Below are 11,346 nucleotides of genomic sequence, written 5' to 3' on the forward strand. Positions count from 1 at the left end.
AGTCTGATTCACGCTAGATGTCCTTATTACAATAGGAGGACCGTCGATTGCTCTGATTACATTACACTACTGCAAATTGCTTCCTTACTTTTGGCAAAAACATGTTTATGTAGGCACCCCCACAGCATACAAAAACTGAATTCAGCACCTCGCTGGTCGGTTAATAGATTCCAGCACAGCACGCATAACGGAGTGAAGCTTGGTTGAGATGTTCCTGACTTGTTGGCAAGTAGTCGATATATAAAATGACGAAAAACCAATACAGTTCTTCAGTGCAAATACACACTAATGGCCCACTTAAAGAGGAACTAATATTGTGTCTGTATGCCATATTCATGCTCTTTAAGGTTTAATATGTTTGTCACGTCAACGCACATTATAATAAAGGCTCAGCCACATGTATTAATAATAATAATAATAATAATTCATTACATTTATATAGCGCTTTTCTTATTATGTACTAGCTGTGTAAAAAGCCCGGGGTACTGGAAACTGAAAAAAAATTGAAATGTAGAGATGTCAAGTAATTGAAAGGAACTACTCTGGGCATCTCTCTCCTAGGAGGTTTCGTTTTGCCAACATGCTACCCTCGCTTCTATATTAGTGGCTAAGCGAGTGACTCTTTCTTCGGAGGTTTTGTTTTGCCGATGTGCCCGCCTCGCTTGTGTATTAGCGGTTAAGCGGCTTTGTCTTTCTTCGGAGGTTTTGTTTTACCGAAGTGCTGGCCTCGCTTGTGTATCCTCAGAGGTGGAGTACTTACCCCGACTCCACCTCTCACTTCCAGACAGACACACACTTCCACGCGTAGACATTTATGTATAAGATGTGAGTCGTCATTCACCTGGTGTGACTGCATTTCCCTGCTTGATCAGGTTTCTTTGAAATGTTGCATACTCATATGTGTCAAAAGTTTCCATTAATATACGCATGATCTCCTGTTAAGTTTTTATTTATTAATGTTGACTTTTGTGTGGAAAGCATATGCACATTTCAGGCCTGTTTTTGTGTGTACACAAGTTTGTAAATGTGACCCCCCGGTCACTGGGCAAAATAATACGAACAGATGATGGATGAGTGGGGCACAAGTATCAGTGGGTAGAACAATGGGAAAAGAGAAAGCTCCCCGATGAATAGGCAAAGCAACAAAAAAAATCTGACTATTACGTAAATGATGAGTAGGTGGGACCAACGGGATAACTAATCAGTGGGCACAGTCGTAGGAATAACTGATTTTTGGGTAGAACAGCAAGAGGGTGAGACCTGATGAAAGAATGGAGTAACATGGAGAAAACTAGGGAGTGAGAGAAGCTGCAAGCAGGTTAAAATAAAAACAAACTTTGTTGAGCATGTAGAGGAGTGGGCAGTAAGATCTAGTAGGAAGAGTAACACACTTACAGAGTGGACAACACATCAGCTAGTTAGAGACATAAATGCTAAGGAGTGAGCGGACAGTGTGGTCAGCCATGTCACTGGACAATGCAGGTTTGAAGCCATTGGCTGACCAATATATTTTTGTCTTCTATACCATGTTAAGGAGGTAAGAAAACATTCTGACTCCTGCCAAAGTGAGCGACAAGACATGACACTGGTCTGTTCTTGGAAGTGCAAGCTGCCTAATTTATTATACAGTACAAATACAAAAGGAGCACCCAAATCCATTAGTGGTCTCTCAACCATGGTCGAAACTTTCCATTCCCAAATGTCACAAGCTACGGATGGATGGAATTGCAAGCCCTCTTCTACAGCAAATCTCTTGATGCAAACATCAAGCTCCATATTTACAGCAGTGTCCATCATCCTAAAATCTTCACGTTAAAATCATGGAGAGAGAAGACCAGAGGTCCTCAGCCGGCAGGTTTTGAAGTGTTTGAATTGCAGAAAGACCCAGGGCTCTACCAGCCTGTCTGCTCTGCATTTTCTAATTATTTCACTTCCTGTCCAGTTTCACTGATGGGTGATTTGTAGCCACCACTTCTTTGCCTGTTTTCCGACTAGCTTCATTCATTACTTGTCTCTGCCAGTCTTTCTTTCTTCATTGATGGTGGCAGTCAAAAGACTGGGTTATGCCAGGACATATCATGGACCTCCCAACAAGAAAGCCTGGCTGCCTACCCACCGGTGTGTGGCCATTTTGTAGGCTGGCTGCTTTATTCAGTGCTGGAAGCACTCAGTGTTGTGCCATCAAGGCTAACTCAGCAGGCCTTTAGGGTCAGCTTCTTGCACTGCTAGACGAGCATCTTTGTCTGTGTGCTGCTGGGAGTCCATCAGGCTCACATAGGACTCCTCCTGAGACAGGTGTACCACTGAGTCCTGGTCCTGCTCTCCATACTGTGACTCCTGGGAACAGCTACAGGTTTCAGAGGGTCCTGCTGGGCAGTCTTTGTGTATCAAACTAGTACCATGGTGACAGTTGATGATAGCTTTAATGTGTACACTGACACAAGCATTTGTCCCAGTTGTGCAATCTGTAAAGGAAACAGGAAGCATCAGCTCAGTGGTAACTGGCATACCGACAGAGAGGACATGTCTGCCCACAATAGCACTCTCCTACCTGAGTTTTGTCTTTGGGTCCCAATCTGCTGGTAACGTTCAGCAGCTACAGAATCCTGTTCATGGCAACAATTGGGCACATTAGTGCCACTGTTGCTGGAGGACGTGGCCGAAGAAGAAATTGAATGGTTGCTGGAGTTGTGGTCCTCTAGGAGGCATTGTGTCTCTTGTCCTGAAGCCTTCACCAAAGAAGAACATCTCTGCCCACCGTCAGAGGAGGACTGGACACTGGGGTCCTGGATAAAAACCAAAATGCTTGGGTGACCAAAGTGATAGGAAGGCAAATATCTCGAGGTGGAGAATTAGCGAACTACACAACACTAAATGATCAAATGTACCACTCAATACAATGGTCAAGGGTACCTCTCGATACAATAGTCAGATCGGTCACTTGATACAATGGTTAGGTGGGCCATTCCATATTGATGATACAGTAAATTAGTGGGACGGGTCACTCCTTACAATCACCATATGTGTCATACGTGCAATGACCAAATGAGTCACCAACTGCAAAGGTCAGATGGTAATATAGGTCACTAAGGTCAGCAATGGTCATGTAAATCACACAGTAAAATGTCAACACTGATCATTAAGTATACTGGTCAGATGGTAACTCAAAAAAATGGTCAGAATGATTACTCAGTACAAAGGCAGTATGAATCAGTAGATACAAATGTCAGATGGACTACCCAGTAAAACTGTAATACATGTTACTAAGGACAAAGGCAGATAGGTCTCTCAGTAAAATGACCACATACGGTATGCCATCAATACAGCAGTTGGATCAATCACTGAAAACCATGGTCAAGTAGGTTACTCAATGTAATGGTCAGATAAGTCACTCAGCAGAGCTGATAAACTTGTCAGATAGATCACTCACGTGAATATGATGGCAAGATCAGTCATGAAGTACACTGGGTATCTCAGTAAAAGGGCTGTAGGTGCTGAATGGGCCTTTCAAAATAATGGCCAAAGGGCCACTAACTGAATAGCTTGGAGAGCTCACTGAAATCAGTGGTCATGTAGGTCAATTATGCAATGGAACCATTGGGTATTTAATGCAATGGTCAAAGGGGTCACTCGATGTAATAGTCTGGTGTTGTTTACTCCCAAAAATGGTCAGGTGGGCCATTCGATACGTTGGCCAATGTGCTATGTGACCTAAACGAGCAGAGGGTCTCCTCAGTATCAATGTAATATGCATTGATAAACATGTTGGTCTGGTGGATCACTCTGAAAAATGGCAAAATGCACACAGGATCAGTATTCACACCCTCCCTCCTCTCATAGTTCTTACCTGCTGTGCTTCACCATCAGCCTTCTCTTTTTTCCCTAAAACAAAGATTACATTTTAAAAATGAAGACCATGCTTCACCATTCAAGTACCAAGAATATGGAAGATTTGTCAGCAGAGAACACCTTACCCGTGAGCCAGCAGGACTTTGTGATGTGAAGGACTGTAACAATGGCAACCAGTAAGATGACTGTTCCAGCTAAAGGAAGGATCAGCACTGCAAAACAAAAAAATGGAAAGTAAAGAATATTTGACCCCAGTGACCCAAAACTGGACCCCTGGGAATCTCCCAAACGCCCACCTACAGTATATGCACTCACCCAATGGGAATGTGCTGCTGTTAGCATTCTGCATAGACTGCAGGATCACTGTTGTGCCCTCTGGTGGCTGCAGTTGGTCTGTGCTCAGAGGGGGCACACGTGTCACAAGCTCTCCACTTTTCACAGCAGGGATGGAATTCTCTGGCAGGCGCCGAGTCCTGAGCAGCACAGGCAAAGGTGTCATAAGCTCTCCACATGTCGCGTCAGAGGTAGAATTCCCTGGCAGAAGCAGAGTTCTGCCGTGGTCAGAACAGCTGAGGAGACAGACAGACAGACAGTCACACAGCAGTCAAGATAGACCAGGGGAAAAGGATTGGGGTTTTTGAGGTTGGGTACTTCACTCACATGGTGTGCAGGTGGCAGGCCTCAGTGCTGGATAGGCTGCTAGAAAAGGTGCCGGGAGGACAGTCTGAACACACTGTATTCGTGAGGACATTTCCTAGAAGACAAGTGATAGATAACTGGTTAAGCTCTTTAGGGCTTTCATTTAAAGAAGTCACTGTGTCACTCTTCGTTTTCTATACGTGGATTCATAAACTATTCAGAACTGCTTACTTTCTGCACACTTTATTGTGGTGTAGATTTAATTTTAAATGGAAAAAAATAGCTTTTTGTGCCGATCAATCAAAACTCAATAATCCATGATCCATCCATCCATCCATCCATTTTCCAACCCGCTGAATCCGAACACAGTGTCACAGGGGTCTGCTGGAGCCAATCCCAGCCAACACAGGGCACAAGGCAGGAACCAATCCCGGGCAGGGTGCCAGCCCACCGCAGATAATCCATGATGACAAAGTGAAAGTATGTTTTCAGAAATGTTTGTAAATTAATCAAAAACAGAAGTATTCAGCTCCTTTGCTGTGGCACTCTAAATTGGGCCGAGGTGCACTCTGTTTGACTTAATTATCCCTGAGATGTGCCAAGAGCTTGATTGGAGTCCACCTGTGACAAACTGAATTGATTGGCCATCATTCAGAAAGGACACACCCCTGTGTATAAAAGGACCACAATTCACACCGTCCATCGGGACAAAAAAAAAATGAAGGCATGAAGTCCAAGGAGCTCTCTGTAGACCTCCACAAACAAACTGAAATCAAGGCAAAAGACATAAAATCATTGCTAAAGCTTTAAGTGTTCATAAACACAGAGGCCTCAATGAGGAGACATGTAAGCAGTCTCGACTCTTGGATTCTTCCTGGAGTTGGCCATCCAGCCAAACTGAGTAGCCAGAGCTTGGTCATTAAGTTGACCAGTGAACCCAATGGACGCTCTTTAAAATAATGGTCCTTTAATGTCACTATATGGTTCTTTATTGGGCTGTGTACTTGCTCGTAGAAGTATTGCTTGACAAAGCACAATTTCATTCTAGGAAGGGATCTTTGCAAAGGAAGTTGGTTCTTTGTGCTTTAAAAAACTTCCTAATATGTAGAAGAAACCTGAGATCTTTAATGAATGTCAGTCAACCTAGCAGGACACTAACAGATTAAGAAAACCCGGACTTGGCCTGTGTTATTGTATTCAGCAAGAGTTGCTTTACAATCCTGATTCATTGGTATTTCACAAATCTGTTACCATCTATTCATCTATTCAATCCAAATCTCAATCATATTATGTGATATCATCTACTGTTAAATTCTGCTCTGTACTTGTAATAATTTTATTTGTATACTGTATTGAGGATTACTTGTGTTCTGTTCTGTGTATTGTATTGTATTGTATTGACCCCCTTCTTTTTGACACCCACTGCACGCCCAACCTACCTGGAAAGGGGTCTCTCTTTGAACTGCCTTTCCCAAGGTTTCTTCCATTTTTTCCCTACAAGGGTTTTTTTGGGAGTTTTTTCCTTGTCTTCTTAGAGAGTTAAGGCTGGAGGGCTGTCAAAAGGCAGGGCCTGTTAAAGCCCATTGCGGCACTTCTTGTGTGATTTTGGGCTATACAAAAATAAATTGTATTGTATTGTATTGTATGGTTATTTACTGTACAGATAACAATGATTCTTTCTGGAATCTTCATGTGGATGGGTCTTTTGGGAATTAAAAATGGTTTCCTCTATGGCATTCCCCTGAAGAACCACTTTGACACACTCATTTGGAAGAGTGTAGCAGAGGTTCAGAAGTCCTTTTTTGAGATATGACAGCCCTCTTAGAGGAATGAGGAAACATATTCTCTGGTGTGATGAGGCGAAAATTTAACTCTCTGGGTAGAACTTGTCACGTATGTGTGTCCGAGGATTTCCTAATGGGCTCATTCAAGGTATGTGACAACTGTTGCTAACATTCTCCTCTCCTTCACTCCTGCAGCACTGAAAAACTGCTCAGTGAGGGTACTTACTGTCCTTCCGGTTGGTGTAGTATAAGAAGCCCAGCCACCTGGAAGACAGAGCAAACAGAGCAGACCGCCAGACGGAGCTCCAGTGTTTGAGCCCGACTTATCACGGCATAAAGCCATATTTCTTTTGTTGTTTATATTGCCCAAGAAGGCTATTTATTGAAATCAAAAGCCACAATTTTCTGTTGGACTTCCTAATTAAACAGGATGACCCAGTTGGAGTCCCAACTATTCTCCGCTTGCACAACCTGTCATTCCTGCATCCGGCCACAAACTCCACGCACTTTCTCTGGCAGAGACCAGGCACTGCTCCTCACCTGCCTAATACCATCTCTATGGTGAAGCCTAGCAGTGGCAGAATCTTTCTAGAGGTTACTTCCCTCAGGGCCACGTAGTCTGGTCAGAACTGAGAGAAAAATGAATGCAGCCAAATACAGAGAGGTCCTTGAAGACAACCTGCTCCAGACTGCTTACAACTTTAGGCTGAGGTGATGGTTTGCCTTTTAGCACAACAATGACACAAAGCCTATAGCCAAGACAATGACAGAGTGGCTTAGGGATCAGTCTCTGATTGCACAACCCAAGCAAAGCTCGGATGTAAACCCCATAGAACATCAGTGGAAAGACCTGAAGATGGAAGTTAAAAGACACTTCCCATCCAGTCTAACAGAGCTTAAGTGGATCTGCCAGAAAGAATGAGATAATAGGCTCAAATCCATGCGTGCAAAGCTTGTAGAGACTTGCCTACGAAGAGTCAAAAAAAAATCATTGCATCCGATGGGGCTTCTACCAAGTACTGAATTAAGGGTCTAATACTTGTGTGAAGGAGAGATGTCCATTTTTTAAATTTATTTTTAAATTTGCAAAACCAGGCGGCACGGTGGCGCAATGGCAGTGGTAGCAGGAGTTTGCATGTTTTCCCCGTGTCTGCGTTTGGGTGCTCCGGTTTCTTCCCACAGTCCAAAGACATGCAGGTTAGGTGCATTGGCGTTTCTATGTGGGCTGGTGCCTTGCCCGGGATCTGTTCCCTGCCTTGCTCCCTCTTGGATGGGATTGGCTCCAGCAGACCCCGTAACCCTGTGTTAGGATATAGCGGGTTGAACAATGACTGAATTTGCAAAACTTTCTAAAAACAATTTTTCATTTTGTCATCATGGCTTATTGACTGTAGATTGATAGACAAAAATGGCAACTTTCTCCATTTAAAATTAAACCTACGACACAAAAAAGTGTGTAGGAGGTGGAGGGGTCTGGACACTTCCTGAATCCACTGTAGCTCCATCCACAGATAAGAGCAGCAATGTGAGAGACTGCAGCCAGCGCAGACGTAATATCATCAATGGCTTTTTAATCTAGTCCTCATTTGGCATCAAACTGGTCATCTCTAAGCAGCTAAGCTAAAACTTTCCATGAAGTGTGAAGTGACCTTGCTCTACAGACTGTGCTTACCTGCAGGATTTGCCCCCTGCCCCGGTGGACACTTGGAAAGCAACGTGCACCTATAGCATAAAGGAAACTGCCATGTGGTGCAGTAGGAGTCTTCAGGGCACTGGCATTGTCGCCGGCTTGACGTTGTGCAGGGGGCCACTTCTTTCGTCCCACCTGAAAATAAACCAAAGGGTGCAAAATGAGACGGGACAGAGTAGAGCTCTTTCTCTTACTCTCTTGGACCAAGAGAAGCTGAAGCCCCGACCTCTGCACACGATGCACTGGAAGCACTGCCGGTGGTAGTTCCACAGCTCCGTGTACGTCTTCTCTCGGCAGGCTTTGCACTTGGTGTTTTTCGACTCGTTGCACTCTTCCTCCTGGAAAAACCCTAAAACAGAACAATAAAATAATGAAGACGTGGGGTGCGGATTGAGAGAGCAGCAGCGGAAGTGCCGGAGTGCGCAGGATCTGCTGACCCCAGAAGCTCCGCTTTGGTCTGCCGCCTTTATCTCTTGCGGTTTCTCTGTGATGTAAGCAGCCTTCGGAGACAGGCGCTGCTTACCGAAAATCAAACCCCTGGTTCAGCAGCAGCAGTAGCAGCAGCACATCTAGTCATAGCATGGAGGTGCGAGGCGAAACCCCAATCAAGCCTGCTTACCTGGAGGGCACTTGCTGCAACATTTCTTTATGGCTTCATTGTAATATTCTGTATTGTTTTTTCGGCACTGTCTCAACTCTGATGTGTATGGCGGAGAGGAGTCCTGCAAAACAGATGCACAGACAAGTCAGTTGCCTAGCTCATGAGCACATATTGTTTTGAAAAAGTACAAAGTACGGCGCTATACAAGTTATCTGCGGGGGATCTGGCGACTGGGTACTGCCTGGCGAGGTGCACCCATGTTAAGTGCAAGACGAGAAGCAGAAGTGCGTCATCAGCCCTTCAGCCCTGTGTTGCATGCACTGGAAACAAACGTACGGGGGCACGACTAAGGTGGGAGGAAGAAGCAGTCACTTCTCTGGTCGGCGAAGTCAAGCTGCCCCTCTGGAGCTTTCTGAAGTGGAGGCACGCATCCCTGAAATCGGCAATCCATGTGTTTAATGAGGGCAATGATCCAACTTAACTTCCTCACTTCTCAAAAAAAAACAAAAAACAGGAACTTCCCTCCACTACCCCAGAGCCCAGTAGGCTCTCCGTCCTTGTCTCCCCCAGACATGACACTTCCTGTAAGCTCAGGCGTCCATGACGGGCACATTTCTGTTAAACTAACCAGAACTGGACTTGTGTAAAAATGGCAAAATCCATCAAGGAGCTGGAACGACTCCCAAAATATCAGGAAGCTAGAAAAATTTAAAAAGTGCCCCAGTTTCCGCTTTTCTTGTTTTACTGGATGAGCTGTGATTCATACTCGGCGTCAAGTGATTGTGTTAGGCGAGCCCCCCAAAATACTCCGAGCCCAGTGTTTTACTTAATCTGAAGAACAAAACACACAAAAAAAAAACAGAAAATAGGTTCCAGAGAATACCGCGTGTATCAAACTCAACACTCAGTCCGATTTCAACATGAAAGAATTAAAAAGAAAGAAAGATCTTTTGACATGTTGATTTGGAATCCACGGAAAGTTCACTTCACGAATTCTGTATCACGTGAGTCATCTCGGCGAGGAAGTTCCTAACAGGGTGACATCAGTCACGCACTCATCGTGGGGGGGGTGGAATTGTATTTGGCCTCTGTGACCAGTCCGGCTACTCGAGGAGCTCAGACGGCAATCGTCCGCATCACTTGTGTGGAAGACATAAGCAAACCAGCGGTTCAGGTTCAACCAGTCTAATCAAAGCACCTCTCGGAGTTCAAGAAGGCCACTTACCCACGTGACTAGCAGGTGCATTGCCATTGTCACACAGAGTAGCACGAACCCTGAGTTTAGGTTAGGCTCTCTAGGCAACAACCCCGAATACATCAAGCTTTCCTTTATACAGCGCCTTTCAGCGATCACATATATATCAGAAGGATACACTTCATATTACATATAACAATACAAATTATTTGCCGCTAAAGTGGGTCTTTTAAGTTGTTTAATAATAAACTTTGTCGATCTCGGCCGAAACAAAATGGATTGTCTTAACAACCGAGAGGCCAGGAAATTGTGAAACATTGACCTTCCTGTGGGAAAAAAAATACTTTTGGGTGAAAGCATAAAGTTAGTCACCACAGAGAAGGAGCTTTCAAACACTCACCTCAGTCACCGGCCCCGCCGCGAGAGACCTTAAGGCGCAGATTGCAAACAGTGACAGCAGCCACATTGCCAGATCGACCCCCTCTCTTTTTGAAGATGGTCTCTGCTCTCCGCCTTGCCCGTCTGATTGATCGAGGAAGAGTTGAAAGGCTTCTGCTTTTTGTTGTTGTTTTCTTTTGTTTTTCCCTCTCTGGCGTTCCTTGCGGACGGATCCACGTGCGGACAAGTCCACTTGATCCCGTGGGCTCTCTGTGCCCGGCTGGAGTTTCTACTTCTGGTCCTCTTCTATCTGTCAACGCCCGACCCAAGTCACGTCTTAGCCGGAGTCCCCACGTGCTCAAATCTCTGTGCTCCTCGGGTCCACTCGATTTCGCCGGCTCCCGCTCAACTGCGGCTTTCAGTCTGGTAATCTCGACCCCTTTTCTAACAGTCCGCTGCGAGTTTGTCTCACTCTGCCGCTCTTCACCTTTTCTCTTGCAGTGCAGAGCAGAGGAGCTGTGGCGCCGAGCTTCCTAATTTTGCCGGTGACGTAAAGTCCCCTCAGATGAGAGTGGAGGTTACTTCATAGTGCTGAAATATACAAGACAAGAAGGCAAAAAAAAAAAAAAAAGGCACAGCGCAGCCCTTACCTTCGGCCGCCCATTACGGTAAGAGGACTATTATATTTTATCGGATATAGCGCCATTCACGAGAGCGGGGGTAGGAGTATGCAGAAAATGTTTAATGCAGCTCTGCACTGAGCAGGTTCAGATATGCATTTAATCAAGATGTGAAAAAATAAAGATCTGAAATTTACAGCAATCAAAAACGTATAAGCACTGTTTTGGAAAAGACAGCGTGCCGAAGTTTAGTGCAGATATGAAATAAAATGTGTGAAGGCGAATTCGTACGGGCTGGAGTCAGAACAGAACTGGAGTCAGAGCAGACTCCCAATTTATCCAGTTCTGGCTAATAAAAGGACGGTGCCTAACCTGTGGCGCTGGGCTAAAGCTGAAGCGCAACTCTAGACGGGATCGGGCGATTCTCCATCACAGCACACATACCAGAACTATGGGGTAAGTTTTAACCAATGCTGCACGTCTTTGGGATGTGGGCGAACCCCCTCAGAGATCTCAATGGTAAAATCGCGCAGACGGTGAGGCAACAGCGCTAACCACTGCGCCACCGGCTGGCGACTGATTTCTCCGAC

At 45.1% G+C, this 11,346-nt stretch overlaps 1 protein-coding gene across 1 annotated transcript; it reads right to left on the reverse strand.

Moving 5' to 3' along the window:
- Nucleotides 1–1,591: 1,591 nt before the first annotated feature.
- tnfrsf1b (tumor necrosis factor receptor superfamily, member 1B) lies at nucleotides 1,592–10,705 on the reverse strand. Its single transcript, XM_028807359.2, has 10 exons — nucleotides 10,159–10,705; nucleotides 8,582–8,684; nucleotides 8,189–8,311; nucleotides 7,945–8,097; nucleotides 4,510–4,603; nucleotides 4,165–4,418; nucleotides 3,975–4,061; nucleotides 3,848–3,882; nucleotides 2,552–2,786; nucleotides 1,592–2,465 (listed from the first exon to the last, which is right to left on the reverse strand). The coding sequence occupies exons 1-10, from the start codon at nucleotides 10,222–10,224 to the stop codon at nucleotides 2,188–2,190; spliced, it is 1,428 nt and encodes a 475-aa protein (XP_028663192.1). The 5' UTR covers nucleotides 10,225–10,705; the 3' UTR covers nucleotides 1,592–2,187.
- Nucleotides 10,706–11,346: the final 641 nt, after the last annotated feature.

Source organism: Erpetoichthys calabaricus, chromosome 8 (assembly GCF_900747795.2).
Source record: "Erpetoichthys calabaricus chromosome 8, fErpCal1.3, whole genome shotgun sequence".
NCBI lineage: Eukaryota > Metazoa > Chordata > Cladistia > Polypteriformes > Polypteridae > Erpetoichthys > Erpetoichthys calabaricus.

Bases quoted from the DNA above. Each gene is read 5' to 3' on its own strand.
- tnfrsf1b (XM_028807359.2), bottom strand. From the start codon at position 10,224: ATGTGGCTGCTGTCACTGTTTGCAATCTGCGCCTTAAGGTCTCTCGCG. The intron at 4,062-4,164 runs GTGAGTGCATAT...TTTGTTTTGCAG, and splicing joins CAGCAGCACATTCCCATTGG to TGCTGATCCTTCCTTTAGCT. The intron at 2,787-3,847 runs GTAAGAACTATG...GTTTTTATCCAG, and splicing joins CTGATGGTGAAGCACAGCAG to GACCCCAGTGTCCAGTCCTC.